This window comes from Malaclemys terrapin, chromosome 5 (assembly GCF_027887155.1).
Source record: "Malaclemys terrapin pileata isolate rMalTer1 chromosome 5, rMalTer1.hap1, whole genome shotgun sequence".
Classification (NCBI taxonomy): domain Eukaryota; kingdom Metazoa; phylum Chordata; order Testudines; family Emydidae; genus Malaclemys; species Malaclemys terrapin.
In genome coordinates, this window is record NC_071509.1 from 43479031 (window position 1) to 43502352 (window position 23322).

Sequence of the window (23322 nt, forward strand, 5' to 3'; positions counted from 1 at the left end):
GCTTTTGATACGGTCTCCCACAGTATTCTTGCCGCCAAGTTAAAGAAGTATGGGCTGGATGAATGGACTGTAAGGTGGATAGAAAGCTGGCTAGATTGTCGGGCTCAACGGGTAGTGATCAATGGCTCCATGTCTAGTTGGCAGCCGGTTTCAAGCGGAGTGCCCCAAGGGTCGGTCCTGGGGCCGGTTTTGTTTAATATCTTTATTAATGATCTGGAGGATGGTGTGGACTGCACTCTCAGCAAGTTTGCAGATAACACTAAACTAGGAGGCGTGGTAGATACACTAGAGGGTAGGGATCGGATACAGAGGGACCTAGACAAATTAGAGGATTGGGCCGAAAAAAACCTGATGAGGTTCAACAAGGACAAGTGCAGAGTCCTGCACTTAGGACGGAAGAATCCCATGCACTGCTACAGACTAGGGACCGAATGGCTAGGTAGCAGTTCTTCAGAAAAGAACCTAGGGGTCACAGTGGACGAGAAGCTGGATATGAGTCAACAGTGTGCTCTTGTTGCCAAGAAGGCTAACGGCATTTTGGGCTGTATAAGTAGGGGCATTGCCAGCAGATCGAGGAACGTGATCGTTCCCCTTTATTCGACATTGGTGAGGCCTCATCTGGAATACTGTGTCCAGTTTTGGGCCCCACACTACAAGAAGGATGTAGAAAAATTGGAAAGAGTCCAGCGGAGGGCAACAAAAATGATTAGGGGTCTGGAGCACATGACTTATGAGGAGAGGCTGAGGGAACTGGGATTGTTTAGTCTCCAGAAGAGAAGAATGAGGGGGGATTTGATAGCAGCCTTCAACTACCTGAAGGGGGGTTCCAAAGAGGATGGAGCTCGGCTGTTCTCAGTGGTGGCAGACGACAGAACAAGGAGCAATGGTCTCAAGTTGCAGTGGGGGAGGTCCAGGTTGGATATCAGGAAAAACTATTTCACTAGGAGGGTGGTGAAACACTGGAATGCGTTACCTAGGGAGGTGGTGGAGTCTCCTTCCTTGGAGGTTTTTAAGGCCCGGCTTGACAAAGCCCTGGCTGGGATGATTTAGCTGGGAATTGGTCCTGCTTTGAGCAGGGGGTTGGACTAGATGACCTCTTGAGGTCCCTTCCAACTCTGATATTCTATGATTCTATGATAATCAGTTTTAGAACTGTGAAATTTTGAGGGAAGAGACTAAACTGGCCTGATAAAGAGCAGGTTTCCATAAAAATATTCAGTCTTGACTCATACTGTTCAATGTCAGCTTTTATACATCATAAAACACTAATGAAAAATGTAATTTTAGCTAACAGAAAATAGTGTTTAAAAGCAGACATCATAATATTTTTAAAAATAGTTTAAAAGATCAATGTTGGCCAAACACAAATAACAAACTACGTGCCCTATCCCATGGGCAGATCTGCGTAGGCAATCCCTTGTGTCTACACGGACTCAAGGGTCTTCTGGCTTGGATCAGATTGCAGGAGTGGGGCCCGCCGGAACAATTATTTTTTCTAGTGTCTGATACGACCCAATAAAAATAAAATACTTTTCATTTTCTCTTTGATGCTTTACAAGCTTATCTGGAACTTTGTGATTTTAATTCTCTCTGAGACAATTTGATATATGGAGTTAATGTTCATAACTGTGGGATCACAAGGCAGTATGAAGCTATTACAGGTATTTTTATTATTTTTCTGTTTCAAAAATGGATTAGTAGGAAAATCTGTAAGCATGTATTTTTTTAAAAAATGAAAAAAAAAATCCTAATATCAAACGAAATGGACTACCTTCCTGAAACGACTCCAAATCCTCTCTACAATCAGCCCTACTCAAACAAAAGCCTGAGTGAACAGCCAGACCTTAACCTGTGCCCTCAAGGTCAGCAGATTTGGGCTCTGACTGACTAATGAGTTGAACACAAAAGCAAAGCTGAGGAGACATTTTATAAGTGCAGAAACTATTTATTATGAAAATACTTCAGCAGCATGACTTCACTTTGACGTAGAACAGGAGAAGAAGAGTAATAAACCACATAATAAGAATCAATACTTTGCTTTGCCTGGTGAAGGTATGAGAGTCCTATGCTGCTGCTTCTTTGCACTCCATTAATTTCACTCTGCAGATGGGACTTCGGGAAATATTTTCCAAGAGAATGACTTCTGTGGCTGGACAAATATAGGCCACGGGCCAGCAACTGGATCTGCACAGGTGGAGCTCCAGGGTCCAGTCACATGGATCTGAGATTGGGACCATTAGGCCTATTTGGGCTTCATTATCCTAGAACTGGTCATGCCCCTTTGTCCCACCCATGACCTTCACACCCATTGGAGGACCCCACCCCCTGCCATACAGTGGGTTAAGCTGAATCTCTATATGTAGCTGGTTCAATGGCTTTCAGTTTCCAGGGATGTTATGCCATCATTTTTCAAGAGCACTAACGTCACACACAGATAATAAGCAAAACATTATTAAATATTGCAGTTCCTCTTAGTGATGATATCTTGAGTAATCTGTTGAGTTGTGCTGTAGAGCCTGTTATCCAGTACTGTGTACCATGTAATGAAAGACCTTCCTCTATTGTGCTTTCACAAGGAAGCAGAGTTAAAGGTAAAGTTCATAATTCAGTCAGTCCTGGATTTCTGTGTTGAATGTCCCACTCTTTGTGCAGCATGGAGCACAAAAATATGAGTTAAAGTTGGAGGTTAGTATTAGTGGGGCATTCAACACATGAACCTGGGATTAATTAAATTGTGGTGTTTCTTTGCAGTTTACCTTTTAGGCTACTATGTAAATCTTAACCCTAAGATTTTACTGCTGCAAATACTTAACACACATACTTAATGTTATCTGTGTGAATAGTTCCATTAAAGTCAACAGGACTACTTGCATGTATGAATGTCTACAGGATGGAGGTCTCAACCCTCAAACTTAACATTGCAGTCACAATTTTTGTCTTATAATTGGCTTTTTCCATTAACAGTTTAGATGTTTGAGATGCTTTCATATGGATTGGATCAGAGAGAATTATCTTAATTTATGTAATTGATTTTTTTATGTATGTTTCATTACATAATAGAATTTTTTTAACCAAAGAGGCAAAATTTCTTTAAAGATGGAATGGAAAATTTAAAATAGAATGCAATAGAGTATTCAGTAGAGTTTTACTGATTAATTAACATAGTTGGTTTAGCTTTGCTGATGGAAAAAAGAGTCCAGGTTTATGCCTTTAATTAAAAATGCAAATGTCAGTGTAGCATCTGACTCAGAAGTTATAAAACACTAGGGTCTAAAGAAGAGCTTAGCATCATTTGTCATTTTTATCTCTCTGCCGACTACTAAAAGCTGCCATAGTATACCTCTGCCAGTACAAACATCAGCAGCCTTTACAGAGACCTCTAATTGAAATCTAACTCTGAGGCATTTATAAAAGTTGCGTCAAGAACTCAGAGCCTCTTAAATTTGCCCTTCACCAAAATAGCTTCAACCCAATTTCTTATGAGACTGTAGTTTGGTGTTCCCAGCTGAGGTGGGGTGTATTTCAAAATGGCATGACTGTGGATGAAGATTTATTGAAATTAGGCCCTCTGATTTCCTCAGCAGAATTGGAATTTAGAAAAAAAAATAGTTTGTTTATTTCATGAGGCACAGCACAAAATCTTTCCCAGAAACATTTTGCCATGTAGTCAAGGCCTTAGAGAGTTCCTATAATAGCAGAATGTAAATTTCGTTCTTCATATAAGTTTAGACATCCAGGGGATGGCTGATTATTTTTCCCACCTTCACCACAACAGTTTGTAACCTCTTATGATGAAGTGTTCAAGTGCCACTTAGTGGCTATCCAAAGCAAATGAAAGATACTGTGATATTTGTAACACAGCTTTCATGAAGGAGAGTTACTCAGGGTATGTCTACACTACAGGATTACTCTGAATTTACAGAATTTGATTTTTGGCAACTGATTGTATAAAGTGGAGTGCCTGCGGCCACACTAACCGCATTATCGTGCAGTTTATGCTGAACCAGGACCTGAAAAACCAGGCAAGGAGGAGGCGGTGACAGCAGCGCGGCGACGAGAGTGATGAGGACATGGACACAGAATTCTCTCAAACCGCGGGCCCCGATGCTTTGGAGATCATGTTGTTAATGGGGCAGGTTATAGCCGTGGAACGCCGATTCTGGGTCCGGGAAACAAGCACAGACTGGTGGGACCGCACAGTGTTGCAGATCTGGGACAATTCCCAGTGGCTGCAAAACTTTCGCATGCGTAAGGGCACTTTCATGGAACTTTGTGATTTGCTTTCCCCTGCCCTGAAGCATCAGAATTCCAACATGAGAGCAGCCCTTACAGTTGAGAAGTGCATGGTGATAGCCCTGTGGAAGCTTGCAATGCCAGACAGCTACCAGTCAGTTGGGAATCAATTTGGAGTGGGCAAATCTACTGTGGGGGCTGCTGTGATGCAAGTAGCCAAAGCAATCACTGAGCTGCTGTAACTCCCTGCTCTCCATGTGTCAGTATATAATGCCTGCATCTGTAACTTTCACTCTATGCATCTGAAGAAGTGAGGTTTTTACCCACGAAAGCTTATACCCAAATAAATCTGTTAGTCTTTAAGGTGCCACCAGACTCCTTGTTGTTTTTCTACGAAAGGTAGTGACTCTGGGAAATGTGCAGGTCATAGTGGATGGCTTTGCTGCAATGGGATTCCCTAACTGTGGTGGGGCGATAGATGGAACCCATATCCCTATCTTGGCACTGGAGCACCAGGGCAGCCAGTACATAAACTGCAAGAGGTACTTTTCAGTGGTGCTGCAAGCACTGGTGGATCACAAGGGACGTTACACCAACATCAACGTGGGATGGCCGGGAAGGGTTCATGACGCTCGCGTCTTCAGGAACACTAATCTGTTTAAATGGCTGCAGCAAGGGATTTACTTCCCAGACCAGAAAATAACCGTTGGGGATGTTGAAATGCCTATAGTTATCCTTGGGGACCCAGCCTACCCCTTAATGCCATGGCTCATGAAGCCATACACAGGCAGCCTGGGCAGTAGTCAGGAGCTGTTCAACTACAGGCTGAGCAAGTGCAGAATGGTGGTAGAATGTGCATTTGGATGTTTAAAGGGTCGCTGGTGCACGTTATTGACTTGCTCAGACCTCAGCCAAACCAATATTCCCATTATTATTGCTGCTTGCTGTGTGCTCCACAATCTCTGTGAGAGTAAGGGGGAGACCTTTATGGCGGGGTGGGAGGCTGAGGCAAATTGTCTGGCTGCTGATTACGCGCAGCCAGACACCAGAGCGATTAGAAGAGCACACCAGGAAGTGCTGCACATCAGAGAAGTTTTGAAAACCAGTTTCATGACTGGCCAGGCTACGATGGGAAAGTTCTATTTGTTTCTTCTTGATGAAAATCCGCCCCCTTGATTGACTCATTCTCTGTAAGCAACCCACCTTCCCCCTTCGATCACAGCTTGCTTTCAAAGGAAATAAAGTCACTATCGTTTAAAAATCATGTGTTCTTTATTAATTGATTATAAAAAGAGGGAGAGAACTGACAAGGTAACCCGGGTGGTGTTTGGGAGGGGGAAATGAGGGAAGGAAAAGGCCACTAAAAAGTTCAAAATAATGACAGCCTTTTGCTTGGGCTGGGTGGAGTGGGAGGGTGCACAGAGCCTTCCCCCCCCCCCCCGTGTTCTTACACGTTTGGGTGAGGTGGCTATGGAACATGGTGAGGGGGGAGGGCGGTTATACAGGGGCTGCAGCGGCACTCTGTGATCCTGCTGCCGTTCCTGAAACTCCATCAGATGCCGGAGCATGTCTGTTTACTCATGCAGCAGCCCCAGCGTTGCATCCTGCCTCCTCTGATCTTCCTGCCACCACCTCTCCTCTCGAGCGTCTCTCCTCACTTTGGTCCCTCCTGTCCTCACGTTCACTGGCATCTTTCCTGTACTTTGATACCGTGTCCTTCCACTCATTCAGATGAGCTCTTTTATTGTGGGTCGATTCCATGATTTTAGAGAACATTTCGTCTCACGTCCATTTTTTTTGCTGCCTTATCTGAGATAGCCTTCGGGACAGAGGAGGAGAGAGGCTTGAAAAAATTGCAGCTGCGGGAGAGAGGGAAAAAAGGGAGAGAAGTATTTAAAAAGATACATTTTGCAGAACAATGCTTATACTCTTTCATGGTGAACAACACTATTCACATTACATAGCGCAGGTGATTTCGGTACAAGGTCGCATTTTGCATCTTAATATTGAGTGCCTGCAGCTTTGGTGTTAGAGATCACAGACGATGGTCTGGGCAACAGAATTGGGCTTGCATGCGGCCATGGTAAGCCATTGTCTTTCAGCTTCTGTAGCCTTCATAAAAGCAGCGCCCTCCTTTCCCACATACCAAGCAAAGCCTGTTGAGTGCTGCGGCTTTCCTGTTAATGTGCAGCAGCAGAAAGCAAACTAACACCCACCCCCATCCAGTTCTCTGGGATGATCGTTTTACCCCTTCCTCCACCGCGTGGCTGGTATCAGGGAAGATCCCTGCTAGCCAAACGCGAAAAGCTCAGCGCCAATGCCCCCCCCCCCGCTTGGTTAACTTCAGGGAAGGATTTCTTTTCAGCCACAGGCAAACAGCCCAGTAGGAACGGCCACCTCTGTCCCCTTAATTAAATTCCCGTATTTCAACCAGGTTACCATGAACGATATCACTCTCCTGAGGATAACACAGTGAGATAAAGAATGGATGTTGCTTGAATGCCAGCAAACACCGGGACCATACGCTGCCAGTCATGCAATGATAACAGATTACTTGCTACTAGCATGGCATGGTCAAGTGTCCTACCATGGAGGATGGAATAAGGCTGCACTGCCCAGAAACCTTCTGCAAAGGCTTTTAGAGTACCTCCAGGAGAGCTTCATGGAGATGTCCCTGGAGGATTTCCGCTCTATCCCCAGACACATTAACAGACTTTTCCAGTAACTGTACTGGCCGTGAATGCATTCCAAGTCCTCAGGGCAAATTAATCATTAACAAACGCTTGCTTTTAAACCATGTTTTATATTTACCAAGGTACACTCACCAGAGGTCCCTTCCATGGCTTCATGGTCTGGGATACTGCCTTGGGAGGGTACTTCATTCAGGCTGAGAAAAAGATTGTGGCTGTTGGGGAGAACAGAGTGCTGTGTGCTCTCCGCAAGCTCATCCTCCTCTTCCTCCTCCTCTTCCACATCCGCAGAATCCTCAGGCATGGCTGAGATTACTGCCTCCTCCGAATCCACCGTCAGAGGTGGGGTAGGGCAGCACCCTAGAATTGCATGCAGCTCAGTGTAGAAGTGGCATGTCTGCGGCTCTGCCCTGGGCCTTCTGTTTGCTTCTTTGGTTTTCTGGTAGGCTTGTCTGAGCTCCTTAACTTTTACGCGGCACTGTAGTGAGTCCCTATTGTGGCCTCTCTCCATCATGCCCTTGGAGATTTTTTCATATGTTTTGGCATTTCGTCTTTTGGAACGTAGTTCTGCTAGCATGGACTCCTCTCCCCATATAGCGATCAGATCCAGTACCTCCCGTACAGTCCATGCTGGTGCTCTGTGTGGTCACCTGTGCTCTCCACGCTGGGCAAACAGGAAATGAAATTCAAAAGTTCCCGGGGCTTTTTCTGTCTACCTGGCCAGTGCATCCGAGTTCAGATTGCTGTCCAGAGCGGTCACAATGGTGCACTGTGAGATAGCTCCCAGAGGCCAATACTGTCGAATTGCAGCCACACTAATCCTAGTTAGAAATGGCAATGTTGATTTCGGCACTACTCCCCTGATCGGAGAGGAGTACAGAAATTGATTTTAAGAGCCCTTTAGGCTGAAATAAATGGCTTCGTTGTGTGGACGGGTGCAGGGTTAATTCGATTTAATTGCTGCTAAATTCGACCTAAACTCATAGTGTAGACCAGGCCTTTGTTCACTTTCTTACCACCAGAGGAATTTCTTGTCTTTAAGTTTAGAGCCTGATCCGAAACTCTTTGAAGTCAGTGGCAAAATGCAGAATTCAGGTAAAGTGATGCCTCTGGGTTTGAAATACTAGCTTTCTAAGGGACAGCATTTTTCTAGGAAAATTGAGTTTATTTTTATCTGTTAAATAGATAAAACAAGGCATATGCTCAACAGTGATTGGTATCTGGCATCAGTTAATGTTCTGGAATGTCTCTGTTAGTTCCTTCTCCAGGATATCTGGTAGGTGTGAAATCATGTTAACTGTCAGAAACGCTTTAGGCTTGACGTAATACGCCCATATCCAGATACTAGGCTGTGAGGGCCAATTTTTGTCTTCTGGTAATCTGCAGGAGTAACTCAGATTTCAGCATGTAAAGGGGTTGATTCTCTCATTTTCAGAATAGAACAAAAGGAGAGAGACAGTCATAATTTGTTTCATCAGAAAGAAATAACTTTTGACTTGAATATATATTTTTAAATGTAAAAAGCTTTATACATGGAGCAGGCTGCCACATTATTAGGTGGTGATAATTAAGGAACTCCAAAATTTATTTAGATCGTGACTCATTTTATCTAATAATCTTATATTATTTTAATTATATGCCACCAATAATAATTAGCAATAACTATGAGGGTAAATTGATTGAGATCAATGCAATTTAAATCTGCAAATAGGAAAACTTGTTTAAATCATCAGTTTTAATTTTGTTTTGCATTTGTACATTTTAGTCATTTTTCTAAAGAAAGGTTGATTCTCACTAAGTGATGAACATTAAAACATGGTGTCATGGAGTGCACCTGTCACCGCTGGGCAGTTACCTTCTCCTAGTAACTTTGGGGATTTTCTTGAGGTCAATGCCCCCATTTGTGGTTTGCACACCCTTGCTCTCGCTCTCCGTCTGACCCGCAGCCCCTTTCTCAGCCTCAGGAGCTGCCACGTCCTCTTCATGACTCGGCTCTCTCGCTGGGTTGCTCTGTGTTTCCCCCTTCTGGGGGATAGGGGAGGGGTATCACTGTGCAATAATCCAGACACTTCCTCAGTGGCGAGTGGGAGGGACCCGGGCCTGCCCACTACTCTGGGTCCCAACCCAGGGACCCTGTAAATAGCAACCTCTTTCTCTGCCTCTTTAACTTCCTTCAATGCTGCTATGATTCCCTGGGCCACTTCCCCACAGCACCAGCACCTTCTTCACTCTCACCTCAGGGCATTCAGCTACCCAGTCCTAGCAGCCAGTCAGGAACTCGCTCTTGCTCCCCTAGTCCCTGCCAGCAGCTGCTCTGTCCAAGGTACTCCTCATCAGGGACTCACCCTGTTCTGCACTGCAGCTCTTCTTATATGGGCCTGCTGGCCCTGGATTGGCTGCTTCCTGCAGCCCTTCTTTGATTGGCTGCACTCCACACAGCTTCTCTGTGCTGCTTGGCGGACTCACCCCAACTGCTCCTTTCTGGGGCATGGTATTGTAGGACCCCAGGGCTTCCACTCCTGTGTAGGGTGGACACCCTATGACACATGGTATTTGGTAATGAAATATAACTTTTACTCTAAATGTGGTGCTGCTGCTGTTTCTTTTTTGTTTTGTTTTTGTTTGTTTCTGCTAACCAGGAGAATACACTATATCTGTATACATTTATTTAAACAGTTATTTAGCTTAATTTACCTATATTCAGATTTTTAATTTTTATATTTTTGTTAGAAAATGGTGAATGATGCATTTCTTATTTACTAGATGATGATTTTTTACCTGTGATTTGTGTCAAGTTGTATTTGAATGGAAATTCAAATTAAATTAAAATCAGCATTTACAATTTTTTTATTAAACAACGCTACCTTAAAAGTGCTAAATACGTAAGAAAATATATTTATCGAAGTTCATCAAACCATGTTTTGCACTTAACACTAACTGATTTATTAAACAAAGGAAATATTATTTGCAGCTAATAAACTGAACTTATTATTCTGGTCACCATGTCCTTCAATATTTTAGAACTAGTAGATCTCTCCCTCTCACACCTAGTTTTTATTCAGATTGGAAGAAGAAAACAAGCTTTTCTGCTTTTGCAACTCCCAATTGGTTTCTAAGCTTTGAATGAATTCATCATTGAACTGAACTAAAGTAAAACTAAAATTAAGAAGATGCTTCTTCTGCAGGTGCAGAGAGACTTACTGCTGTCAAAAGCTTGTTTAGCACTTCAACAAACTGGGTCCAGGAGCTTAGCAATGCCTTTCACCGGCTTAGTGACTTTCTTTAAAACTTGGCAGCACATACGCTGCTTCATATGTTTTTTGTTTGTGATTTGTGGTTTTTAATAGATTATAATAAATTTAGGCCTTTGCATAGGTTAGCAATTTCACGTTTATTTCAAAATAGGTTTATTTAAATCAAAACAACACTTACATTTGTTAAAAAATGCTTTAAATTTTAAAAAAATATTACATTATTTAAAAAAAATATTTTTATCCATCCTGATAATTGTTGCTTAAATATTGCTGCCAAAATTATCTTTGTTCTTATTAACCTGAGTATGTCATTTCCCTCTTTTGATTCCTACACTGAGTCCTCCATAAATGCTATAAAAGACATTAAGAAAATACAAAAGAATGCCAGTTCATACTTTTAGAAATGATAAAGTATACAGAGATTAAGAAAATTTTTAGACATTAAATGGGTTTCTGTATTCAGTGGCCTCTGACACCATTTTAAATGAGAACTAAACCAATACTCCATCCTGGTGGTAAGTGACACCATGATACCAGACATGTATTTTTTGGGGTGAGACATAAAATCAAAGTATTGTCCATAATATGGGTAATTGTATTATGCTTGCAATTACAGTGGGATCTAGCATTTCTCTGTGTTCCAGCCTAAATTGCCATATAGTATTCTGCTTCAGAGGTGGCTGCATTTCCATGGTAGGTGGGCTGGTTTTTATTTTTAACGCACTTTAGGATTGTTTGAGATGAAAGGCACTGTAATCTCATCCCTGCATCTGTCTCTGCGCAGGTGACCCCTGCCCATGTCCTAAGCCCTGAGGAGTCACAGCACTCTGCATGAACACAGGGGGCTACCCACATGAAGCCAGTGGCAGGATCAGTGCTCAAATTATTATTGAGAAAAAGTATAACTATTTTATTTTATTTGTATTAAACAATCTGCCACATTTAAAATAATATTTTAGGTCTGATCCTGAAAACACTTACACATGGGCTTAACTGTGGTATCCACGCACATACCACTTGCATGTATGAAGTCATACACATGCATCAGTGTTTGCAGAATTGGGGCATTAGTTAAAGGGATGATCTATTATGTAAAACACTTAAAGGAACCCATACTAAATGAATCAGCTTGGATTCATATAATTATAGGACAACAGATCAAGCTAGTTAAGGAGTCCATTGTTCTAACAGGAAAATGAAAGTGCAGTCAGCACATGTGGCAGAAATATGCAGTTGTGTCTTACATTAAAATATGCTAAGGCCTTTGACGTGTTTAAGCTTGATCAAAAACATGGAAGATCACTGGGGACAAATCTCATTGCAACATTTTAACAGTCAGTTTTGTTTTATATTTAATTATTTTGCAATGTACTTTTAGAAAATGTTTCTTCTAGAAAGAATTTGCTAAGAATGAGAAGGTAAAGCATAATTGATGAAATTTTGGAATGTGTACTTTTTAATTAATAACATGTATTAATTGGAATGAAGAAAGGGGATTTTGGGGTGTGATAGTCATTGCTTGAATCTCATTTCTGAGCTTATACCAAATGTTTGTTGCTCTTGCTCTTAGCTAAAGACAGCATGTTGTATACAGCATAAGAGTATAGAGTCCACACTGTTTGTCTAGGTACACTGCAGGGGTTAATAAACTGGAGGAGGAAAAATGAGAAACAGGAGATGAAACATACATACAAGCAAACATTGCTTATTTAATTTCCTATTCCCAGTGTTTTTGAAGTAGAATACAATAAGTAACACCACAGTGCAACATAAAAATCACGGATAATTCTATCAAAAGACAAATACAATTATGTCTCATGCAAAATTATTGCACATATTGCAAGTTGACAGTAATGATTTGAATACAACATTACACAGGAAATGGCATCTCTGGGTATGCTGCAGCTTCTAATCAGATGAAGGCTGGCAGTGAAAAAGAATCACTAAGACTGAGGTTTGATTGGTCAGTATTGCTGAAGGTGCTTTTTAATTGGTTAAGATGCGGTAATTAGCCTATACAAGCCAGTCTGAAAAGAATTAGTTCTGTCCTGCTGAAGTTCTAGTGCTTGTTTTGTGAGAGGACTGGAGCAGTGAGGTCTGTGATATGAGGGCAACATTACAGAAATTAAGATTTCTACAGCTGGATTCTGGAAAAGAACAGGAAAACATGGTATTCATTTTTCCTTGTGTTACCTTTGCTTGCTTTGGTGAAGTTAGCATTCATAAAAGATTCAGTGGGAAATGAGCTATTGATTTCAGTGGGAGCAGGATGGAGCCCTTTCCGGTTAAAAAGAAGTTTTACATCCTGTGGGCCAGTTTCTCAGCAAATATAAGTTGCTTCATTGATTTTAGTGAATCCATGGTGATTTATACCCACTGAGCTCTAGCCCTGACTATGAGTTTTTACTGTTAGCTTCCTTTCCAGTGGAACTTCTATTTTAACTAAAAACAAAAAAAGTTAATAGCTATGTTTTTATTAGAAAATTAGTGTGTTTTGCTATGCTGTGGTTTGGTTTGTTCTGTTCAATAGTGTCATTTTCTTCAATTTATTAGTCAATGGCTGTTGTCTTAGAACACCCAAAATAAAGAGAAATTTCAATAGAACATATGGACTTCTTTTGAAGATTGTGACTCTTTACTCATCAGCATTATGAGGAAATTAAGGACCAATTCAAAATCAGGCATTTAAAAATATCTGCCGAGACATCATGTCTTGTAATTTATGATTATATGTTTCCGGTACCAAATTAGTTGATTTCAGTTTTATGTGTTTGCATGTGTTTAAAAGCAGTATCAATGATCTACTGGAAAACAAAGATTAAATTGATATTATTTCAAGCAATTAGTAAAACGTGTTTTTAATGATAAAAAACTGTATGATTATGGCAAATATACCATGAATGCTGTCATAAGTAGATTTAAAAAGATGCCACATTGTGCAGTACCGGGAGCATAATCTACTTTTAATAGTCTTCTAGAGTATTAAAATCTATCGTCTTGGGCCCCTGTTTCTGCAATGACTTACTCATGTGCTTAAGTGAATGGGACTACTCCCATGCTTAAAATTAATCACACGCATGTCTTTACAGGATCAAAGCCTTAGGCTGTAAAAGTATATGTGCAGAATTGTTTTATTATGTACCATCTATGATTTACCTAATGTGATGTGCCATTTAATGTAAGTAGCTAGTCGTGGTTATTGATTATATAGCACATTGGAAAGCTATCATTGTATAGCTAAGAGTTTTGATTTAGTCAATCAAATGAGATCTCATGTCCACTCCCTGCGTCCTTTGCCTCAACATTACTGGAAAAAGTATTTTCTTATAGTTCTATGAATAAGCTGAAATCCTTATTTAGTGTATATATAATATATATAATATATATAATAAAATAGTTTTCCAGTGTTCAGAAATGCCTCTCTATAAAGGAATGAGATGTCTTCCCAAATCAAGTAGTTTCCTTCTAGCTAAATAATTCCCTTTAACAACATATTTCAAAATGAAGGGAAATTTTATTTTAATCCTTAAGAACTGTGATTCAAATTGAAAGTTGCTCCAATCACGTGTCTGTTTATTCAGAGTTTCAGTGGTTTGCAGTCCTTCCTCTTAAGAATTTTTTTACTCCCTTCCTGAAATGTCCTAAAGCTTTTTTTGGCCAAACTGTTCTCTTTCTTGATGACTAACTATAGTAATCGCCAGGGAACAGTTGAAGACTCCAAGAGAAAGGAAATATAACACTTGGGGAGGGGGAGGGGGAGAGGAAAGGGAGAGAAAAGAGTAGGAACTCAGATGATGTGAATGAAACTCTTTCATTGTAACTTTAGTGTTAGACGTGGTTAATCTGTATTTAATTGTCTTATTCCTAATATCCCATCATCAAAGGAATTCAACCACTAAACATCATTAAATCAATTATATTCCACTGCCACTGGTATGTCTATTTGATTGTTATGCTCTGCTTGAATTAGATGCTGTGAGTGAACATGAACTACAAACATTGAAATTAGATCTTCAGCCTTATTGGAAGTTTCTAAGTTTAAATAATCGTGGGAATTCATTGCTCCGGGAGGTTTGGAGCTGCTGGGTTTTTTGCTTTTTCCAAACCTGAAAGGCTGGTTACTGGTTTTGAATCCCTGTACTGTTGCTGGTCAGCACCCTCTACGGGCAGGCCTGCAGAATTGTATTGATGCTGCTCCCAAGGCTTCTTGCTTCTGTACTCAGAGGCAAAAGTTTCCTAAGCAGCTGAGACCTCCTTTCCTCAGGATTTTTTTGCTGCCTCCTTTTCCCTCCGGCTTGGTCTACGGTAGATGTTTTAAGGAAGGCTGGAGATTGCCAGATGATAGCATGTTTCGCACTGCATGATACCAGCTTCCCCACCCAACCCCTCAGTTTCTACAGCTCTGTTTTGGGGGCTTCTCCTTAGCTGTTTGCCAGTGTCCCTAAGACTCTTGACAGAAGGGCCATAAATCCACCCCTCAAAACCAGCAAAAAGACCTCTTATGCCGATTCCCTGGCACATAGTATTCACCCTAGTCCTTGGCTGATGAAGGAAGTTTTCCTCCCTCTCTGAGCATTCTGAATCAGATGATTAGCACTACCTGTTCCCTAGCAAAGAGGGAGAGGCTTTCATTGAACTCATTCACTGTATTTGAACCTGCAACCCCACTTCCCCCTTCACCTAGAACACACTGAGGGTACATCTACACTACAGGGGGGAGTCGATTTAAGATACGCAAATTCAGCTACGTGAATAGCGTAGCTGAATTCGACGTATCGCAGCCGACTTACCCCGCTGTGAGGACGGCGGCAAAATCGACTTCTGCGGCTTTCTGTCGACGGCGCTTACTCCCACCTCCGCTGGTGGAGTAAGAGCGTCGATTCGGGGATCGATTGTCGCGTCCCAACGGGACGCGATAAATCGATCCCCGAGAGGTCGATTTCTACCCGCCGATTCAGGCGGGTAGTGTAGACCTAGCCTTAGAATGAGGCTGAGAAAAGGCAGATCTGCTTTCCCCTCACTAGTATATTGTTCAGTACTGTGTGGCCAACCCTGACAAAAAGAGGTCCATCTCAGGAAAATTCTTATGACCACCATAGCTAATCTTCCTTCTTACTGTTTTTTAATTTTATAATTTGCTTTTTTTTTTTCTTGACCCAACCAATGCTTTTCTAATGTCTACCGCTGCATTCAGTATTGTATGCTTATCAGCATTGTTCTACTATGCAGCAAATTCTGATAAGGGAAGCAGACTATTTGAATTCCCTCTTATAGAAATGTTACGTTTTGTGTAATTCTTTTTAAGGTACAATAGTAGCCATCCCCCATCAGCACTTAACTAATGTATTTTCACTTAGACAAAGGGCTAACTGGATGACAGTATTTTTGGTCCCTCTCTTTAGTAGGTGGAGGCAGATCTTGTGTGGCTGGATCGTTTAGGTTAGGAAGCCATCTTTGTCTGTGTTTAGTCATTTTCTTTTTCTTGTTCTTGACAACAGATTAGCCCAAATTAAAAACAAAAGAACAAAAAATGGTCTTTTCTCATATATTTTTTGAAGAGCTGGCCCGCAGTTCTAGTTTGACCCAGGTCCTTGGAGGCTGGGTTACACAGGAGAGGAAAGCCTGTCTTTCTCTCTGCCTGCAGTAGCTCCATGTGAATGGTTTTGCTAGTCCCGCTTGGCTTTCTCAAATCCATATACACACCTTTTACCTTCACAGAAGTGAAGTCTCAGATCTGCAGAAGATAAGTGGTGATAACAGATCCACTTAGAGCCCTCCCTTCCCTTGAGGAAGCAGTCACTTAGGTCTGTGTTGGAGCCAGCATGAGAGTTCTGTTAGCTGTGTGTATACAAGAGGGAAGAAGTGCCATGGTTGAAAAGAAGATATTCATATCAGCTCCATATGTGTGGAAGCTCTCTGCAGGACAGCATCACAAGTTCACTTTGGCTATCTGATGCAGTGTCTGAATGCTCCTCTACCAGTCAGCATTCCACAGAAGTAAAAGGGCCACTTGGGGGACCAGGGATGGAGATAACATTTATTTTTTTCCGTATTGCTGAGAAAATCCCAAACTAAGCCCGGTAAGCCAGCCAGTATTTTTTAAAATTAATTTTAATTGATTTTCTTTTTAAAGAAATGGACAATAACAAGTCCAAAATTGAAAATGACTTACAGCAGCTTCTGAATGTTCCCAAATACCTTCTTTTCATGAGATCGCCAATAGAATTATGCAATTTTGCAGCTTGTCAAAGCTGCACAAGTACAAGACAATACTATGCAGAACACATGATTGTGGGGGTTACAGTAATAAAATGGGAGAAGAGAGATGAAGGGGGAGGGAAAAGGAGGGTGTAGGTAGGTGGAATGGAGTTCTGGCATTCTTCAAGCAGTCTCAACATTTTTTTATTCAAGCATGTCAAGAAATGGGGTGCAATTATCAATCAGTGAATTCATGTAAGAAATTTCTTTCAGCCAGCCTTCTTAAGGGAGAGTGACACCATAAGAACTTTTTTTCATTTCCTTTCCCTGTTGCTCTCTGCTGGGGAAAAAAAGTTATACCTGCTTGGGCCAATGGAGGAGAACTTCAAGAAACATATTGAACCATAAAGGTGAAAGTGGGTGTGTTCATAAAAGGAGGGGTGAATAACTGAATGCACCACTAGGGGAAAAATTCCAAAAAGAAATGGATTGAACTAGGCCCTCCTGCTGTAAAGGCACCACTGAGCAAACATCTAGTCTTGGCACCATGACAGCAAAAATCAAATCTGTGGCAGAACTTGGACTTCAACGCCTAATTTTCTGAATCCAAATCCAAAGGCTCCTCAGAGCCCTTTACAAAGCCATGTAAACATTACTATTACAATTCACAGATTTGGAAGCTGATCTAGAGAGTGACGTTAAGTGGCTGGCTCAGGATCATACATCGAGTCAGTTCCAGTCGGGTCTCCTGACCTACAACATCATCTAATGGAAACTGGAAGGATATGAGTATTGTTTGTTTAAAACTGTAACTGCAGCAGGAATCTAGCCAGGAAGGGACAGCTGGGAAAGCTTCTGTATAGATAAAAGATCTACCGTGAAGCATGGAGAGAAAGAGTAGCTTCAGAGACATGTTTATGATCAGTGTTGGAAGAATATGACTTCAACGCTCTCACATAACTGATGGCCAGTCCTGCTATTATGAGCACTAAATAAGTGCTCCTTTCCTCATGCCTCCAATTGCTTTATTTAAAAAAAGCGGACTAAGCCCCAGATTTCTAAAGATATTTAGGTATTGCGGCACTCAGTAATTTTTGAAAATTTGAAATTTAGGCTCCTATATCAGTTAGGTCTTGCAACGCTGAGTGCCACAACATCAAAATACCTTTAGAAATCTGGGCCTAACTTACAAATACACTTAGATTTAAAAGTACATCTAGTGCTCATGAAAGGTGCCAGATTTGAAGCCCTGAAAAGAGATGCCTTTTATTCATCTACAGAACACCTGCATTATGATCAGCGGCAGTGAAAACTTCTCCCTGTTGCCTTGCCAAAATGCCTCTGGAGAGACCACCTTCAGAGAGTAAGCATAGTGCACACTGCATGCATAATTTTATTCTCAGGCTCTTTGCTATGAGAGCCAATTAGTTCAAGTTGGGATAGTGACATTGAATGTGGATGCCTGAAGAACAGACTGAGACCTTCAACCCATTCCATGTTATTACCAGAAGCTTAAAATTCCAAATTATTTTGAAAAACACACGCCTGTTTTCCATTCACCTTTATGAAACTTTGAAATAACTTGCATTTTTATTGTTGTAGGGCTAGAACCTGCAACCCAAACTTTGGACCTGATCCAAAGCCCATTGAAGCCAATAGAAAGATTCCTATTGATTTCAGTGGGCTTTGAATCAGGCCCTCTGTGAGCAAAGGTTGCATGATAGAGCCCTTCCTGCATTTTAGGTGGGAGGTTCACTAAAATAAAACATATCTGAGATAAAGAATAATGTAAAAGTCCATTTCGCCTGACAATGAATCTCTCCTTATTTTTGAAATTGGACAACTTTCTCTGGCTTCATGGACAAACACTGCAATCTAGTGTTTAGAGCAGTGGTTCTCAACCTATTTACCATTTTGAGCCGCCTATGCGCCCCACAATGTATTATGTGGGCCGCATCCAATACTACCTGTATGGCCCTGAGGATGTCATATAGGCTGCAGCTCTGTGCTGATTGGGCCGCAAGAAGCCTATGGGCTGTAGGTTGAGAACCACTGGTTTAGAGCAAAGGACTTTGAATCAGGACTCCGCAGTTCTTTATATGGTTCTTCCACTGACTTAATGTGTGACCTTGAGCAAGTCACTTAACCTTTCAGTAGCTTAATTTACCCATCTGTAAAATGAACATATTTGTGTCAACAGACTTTAAGATCCTCAGCTAAAAGGTGCAAAATGTTTAAATATATTGGTTAATAGGTTTTTTTCCCTCCTTGATGAAGTTGATGACTGTCCATAAGAGTGAGAAATCTAATGGCCCTGTCTAGACTGAGGCATAGTCCAAGCAGTGCTTTGTAAACTCCCTCCTGCAATATCACTAGCTACCATTCTGGGCGTTCAACATCCATGATTGTTATCTCAGTTATGAGCGGGTCACCAAAGGGTGAAAGGCTAGTGACCACTTCTTATTACAATAATCATAATTGCCTCAGTGACTAACAGATGTATTGGAGCATAAGCTTTCGTGGGTGAATGCCCACTTCGTCGGATGCATCCGACGAAGTGGGCATTCACCCACGAAAGCTTATGCTCCAATACATCTGTTAGTTTTAAAGGTGCCACAGGACCCTCTGTTGCTTTTTACAGATACAGACTAACACAGGTACCCCTCTCATAATTGCATCACTGTAATTTTGTATTTCCCCTTGTCTGTCTGTTGTATCCTTCTGTTGTCTCTAATCGTATACTTAGATTGTAAGTTCTTTGGTTCAGAGATTGTCTTTTCACTCAGTGTGAAGTGACCTGATCCCTGATTATGGCCTCTAGGTGCTGCAGCAATATAAATAAATAATAGTGCAGTAATGTACTGTGTTCCATAGCCCAGATTGGGACAGGTTTCTCACATGAGACATTTTCAAAGACTATCCTAGAAGAACTTAAAACTTAAGTCAGACTGTCTGCCAGTGTTGCTTGCCATTTAGTGATGTGGAAATTGATTGAAATGTTGTAGCTACTGTACGAAACAGTGCAGGACCTATGTCTTGATTGCGGCCCTCTCATTCCATTGCTGCTTCACAGAATACTATGCTTTCTTTTACGAGCAAGGCTTGGATATACAGGATGGAGAGTTGTGACACACTGACACAGAGTAAACAAACACATGTATTTGCATGTTACAGACCTTTACACTTTGTTTCTAAGGTTGAGTGCAACCGTTCTTTGATGAATTCAAATTCAGCATAGCCTTTTGATGTCAAATAAGAGACTTAATACCATATTCTACTCCCAGCTGAGTAGTGACTTGAGAGGAGAACTTGCTTCTTAATGTCAGTTGATGTAGGTATGTGTGTATTGATGTAAACGTATATGATTACAGAGACAAGTGGGTGAGGTAATATCTTTTTCACTAACAGAAGTTGGTCCAATACGAGACAAGCATTCAAGCTGTACAGAGCTCTTCTTCAGGTATGTTTACAGACACTCCTAGCATTTTTAACAGAAGGAGCAGTGGTATGGTAGTTGAAGCACATCTGGTTTGGATGGCAAATAACATGTCTTGATCTGCCTGAAATTCACTTTACATTGATTCAAAGGTTATTTTTTGTTCTATTCTCTGTTAATGTCAGCTTGTTTTTTAAACTAGAGAGACTAGTATTTTGGGTTTAATGTCAATAGCTTAGTTAGAAATAACTAAGATTATTTAGGAAACTTGCATTTTTGCCGGTTTAAAAGAGAAGCTTGTTTTTGCTTTCAATTTGTATTTAAAACATTTCTTTGACATTGGCATTTTTCTAGAAAGCTACGTTCACTTTTTTTTTTTTTTTTTTAAACACCGGCTATGAATACTGTCTTTATGCTGAGCTACTTAAAGTTCAGCGCTGGTTGGCAGTATAGTTTGTATTTTTTTTCCTTTAAATCATTGATATGTTATTACAGTGCTGTTAAGCGCAAGCTACCCCATTTCACAACTTCCTGAATAATCCACACAGCAGCACTCTGTTAGTACTTTTCTGTCTCTCCCTTTTCGTCCGAGTAGGTGGAGTCTCTTCTCAAAGCTGCCTGTGGCATATTCCCCTCCTCCCCTTACCCACCCAGCCCTTTCCTTTCTTTCACTGAATCTCTGAGATAGACTGTGTGGAATTGCGAAGTCTCAAAGACCAGTGACCTCATAGTTACTGTAGAGTCTGGGAAGTGAACATGCTTCTTTGCAGCATAAGACGGGCTGCCTAAAAAACTGTTTCTAAAGAAGGCTTTTTCTCCTTTTCACAGTAAATTAGGCTACTGCTTGATGCAAATGTAAGAGGGTTGTTTATTAGACAAAAGCAGGCAAGAAGTGGAAAAAAGAGGCAGTGAAAGTGGCTAAAGTTACAATAGCGTGTGGTGATCTGTGTCTGATCTTGTGAGATGTCACCATTGTTCAGCTGGGTGGCTAAGGTAGGAGGAGTTTTCACTCACTTTCTTATGTATTCTTTTTTAAAAAAGTGTAAGAACTACCAGATTTTTTTTTACACTGTTAAATCACAGAAATGAGGCATGGGGTGAAGAGCCACATTGCACTTTTTAACTGTGTCAAGTAAAATTAGAAAGACTTTTTGTAATATATAGGTATATAAAATTGTGTTGAGATAAACTGAAGTTATGGTTATTGTTGGATGTTGTATCTTACAGCTGATTTTGTGAAATCAGGAAAAGTATAATTAAAACTGTACTGTAAGTCTGGTCTTATAGCTTATTTGAGTGTAGTAGTTCTTGTTCGCTTTGGAAAAGATGTAAGTAATGGCACTCGCACTGTTCTTGTTCAGAATTTTAGCCAGAGGTTCACAGTGAATATGAAACCAATTTTGGATGTAGGCAAATAATGTGCAAGTCACCTAACTTCCCCATGCCTCGGTTTCCCCAAATGCAAAATTGATGCGACACCTTCCTCATGGAAGTGTTACGAGGATACGTTCATGAATGTCTGTGTAATACTTGACCACCTTTGTTAATTTTGTTGAGCTTTTCAGATAAAAGGTTTTGTTTTCTATTCCATCTTGCAAAATATCTTAAAAAAAGAGTCTCTTTAAATTTAAACTCCAGTTATTTTGCAGGGAAGTGTTCCCCTTTATTTGCCAGCCTGGCCTTTATTCTCTGTTTAAGTGGTTATCACACTAGTGGCATGTTGAAAATTACAGTCCCCTCTACTATCACTGGTCTGGTCCTGTCTTGCTCTCACAGCAATATGTCCCCCTGTTTACATATTCTCTGTCTGTTGCATGAACACTCATTTGTTGTGGTTGACCTGGAAATGATATTCTCTGACTTCCATGCGAGCTGTCACAAACATACCCAGTCTTATGGATGATTGTTGCAAAAAAAATGATGATTCTGTTGTGTAAATATTTAATCAATTATCAGACTGGACTAACTGGGATAACTTGTCAGCTGGACAAAGCAGTGGGTCAAAAAGAAGCTAAGGTTGGAATTTTACAAGGCAGTACTTGTAGTACATCGGCTTGGCTAGTTCTCAGTAGTAAGTAGCACTGCTGATAACACTCCTAACTCTGTTTATAAGAATATCTCCTGGCTTTAAAAAAATCTCTAATATTTTTAAGCTGTTTTGTGTTTAATTTTATTCTATTTTTTATGGAAGTTAATCAATATTACTAATTTGGATAGAAAGTGAAACAAAACGGGTGTGTAGAAATTTCTAATTAGGCTGTTAACACAGAAGTGTTCTGGCTGCCAAAACCAGATCAGTAAAAGCCAATTAGGAGGAGTCTACCTGCTGGTAAATACTTATTTACATTTTAAAAACAAACATAAGGTCCTGCCAATCTTTGTAAGCCATCCCAGCTATCTGCTGCTCACCACATCCTGGTCCATTCCAAAATAGGGAGTGGTACAAAGTGACAAAACTGTCCAGAAAACAGAGCCTTCTCTAATTCCACCTCTTAAAAACAAACAAAATGCCTCCCAATAGAGCAGGTGCTTAGTAGCATCTGTTAAGGCTTCAGTCCTGTAAACACCTATGCATGACAGTAACTTTATTCACAGGAACAATCCCTTTGAAGTAACATGTGTTCACAGAATTAGGCCCCTGATTGGGCACTGACGCTGCCTCTGGGTACATCTTCCTTGCAGATTTAACCCAGGCTGTTATTTGGGTGTTGCCCATAACCTGGCTCCCATCCCTAGGCAGCGCATGACTCTTGCATTTGAGGAGGTTGTGCGCAAGTGCAGAAGCTCCCTAGAAGTGGGGGGGCCCACTGGCACCCAGACTGTGACCCCCCCCACCTCCTCCCCCTGAGGCTCTGCCCACACTCCACCCTCTGCTCTGCGGCCCCATTCTCGCTTGGCCTCTTCTCCTGATGCCCCCCTGCCTGCTGCTTGCTCCTCTCTGCCCCCTTTCCTGAGGCTCAACTCACCACTTGCACATTTCCCTCCCCTCCCCCGAACTCTATGCTGCTTGCTCCTTTCTACCCCCTCCTGTCTTAAGGGTGAGGGAAGAGGGTAGAGAGGGGCAAGTCACAGGTGGGGAGGACGTAGGGGGAAGAGGTGGAGTTGAGGGCGGGTAGAGGTGGAGCGAGGGGCCTGGGGCGGGGGGAAAGAGGCGCAGCACGGGCAGGACCATGGGGGAAGAGACAGAGTGGGAGTGGGGCCTTGGGGTGGAGTGTGGGCAGGGCCATGGTCCGAATGCTGGTGGCCACCCCATTTCTCAGGAGCTTTCGGAAGTGGCGCTCCAAAGGCAGCAGGCCAGCATACCTCCAGAGGGAGGTGCGCCACATCCAGCATTTCTTGCTCCGTTTGGAGAGGCTTAGCCTCTCCAAGCCTCTTATACTTGCCACTCACGCTCCCATCAACACACAGTCCTCTTGCCCAAGTTTCGTGGTGCTTTGAACCTGAGCTAGCTGGCCTGCCCTGGGGTATAGGCTAAAGCCTGAGTTAGGCTTTCACATGGGCTGGTAACCCA

General features: G+C 41.6%; 1 protein-coding gene across 8 annotated transcripts in view; it reads left to right on the forward strand.

The window, feature by feature from the left end:
- TBC1D1 (TBC1 domain family member 1) overlaps positions 1 to 23322 on the forward strand; it is a 201327-nt gene that overhangs the window by 35927 nt on the left and 142078 nt on the right. The window contains exon 1 of one of the 8 annotated variants that reach the window (XM_054029708.1): positions 12267 to 12347. The exons of 6 other annotated variants lie outside the window; for them this stretch is intronic. In XM_054029708.1, the coding sequence (XP_053885683.1) occupies positions 12282 to 12347 (66 nt within the window). In that variant the 5' untranslated portion in view covers positions 12267 to 12281. Of the gene's footprint in view, positions 1 to 12266; positions 12348 to 20501; positions 20805 to 23322 lie in introns of those variants that run through there. One more of the 8 variants, XM_054029709.1, reaches the window with a different exon arrangement.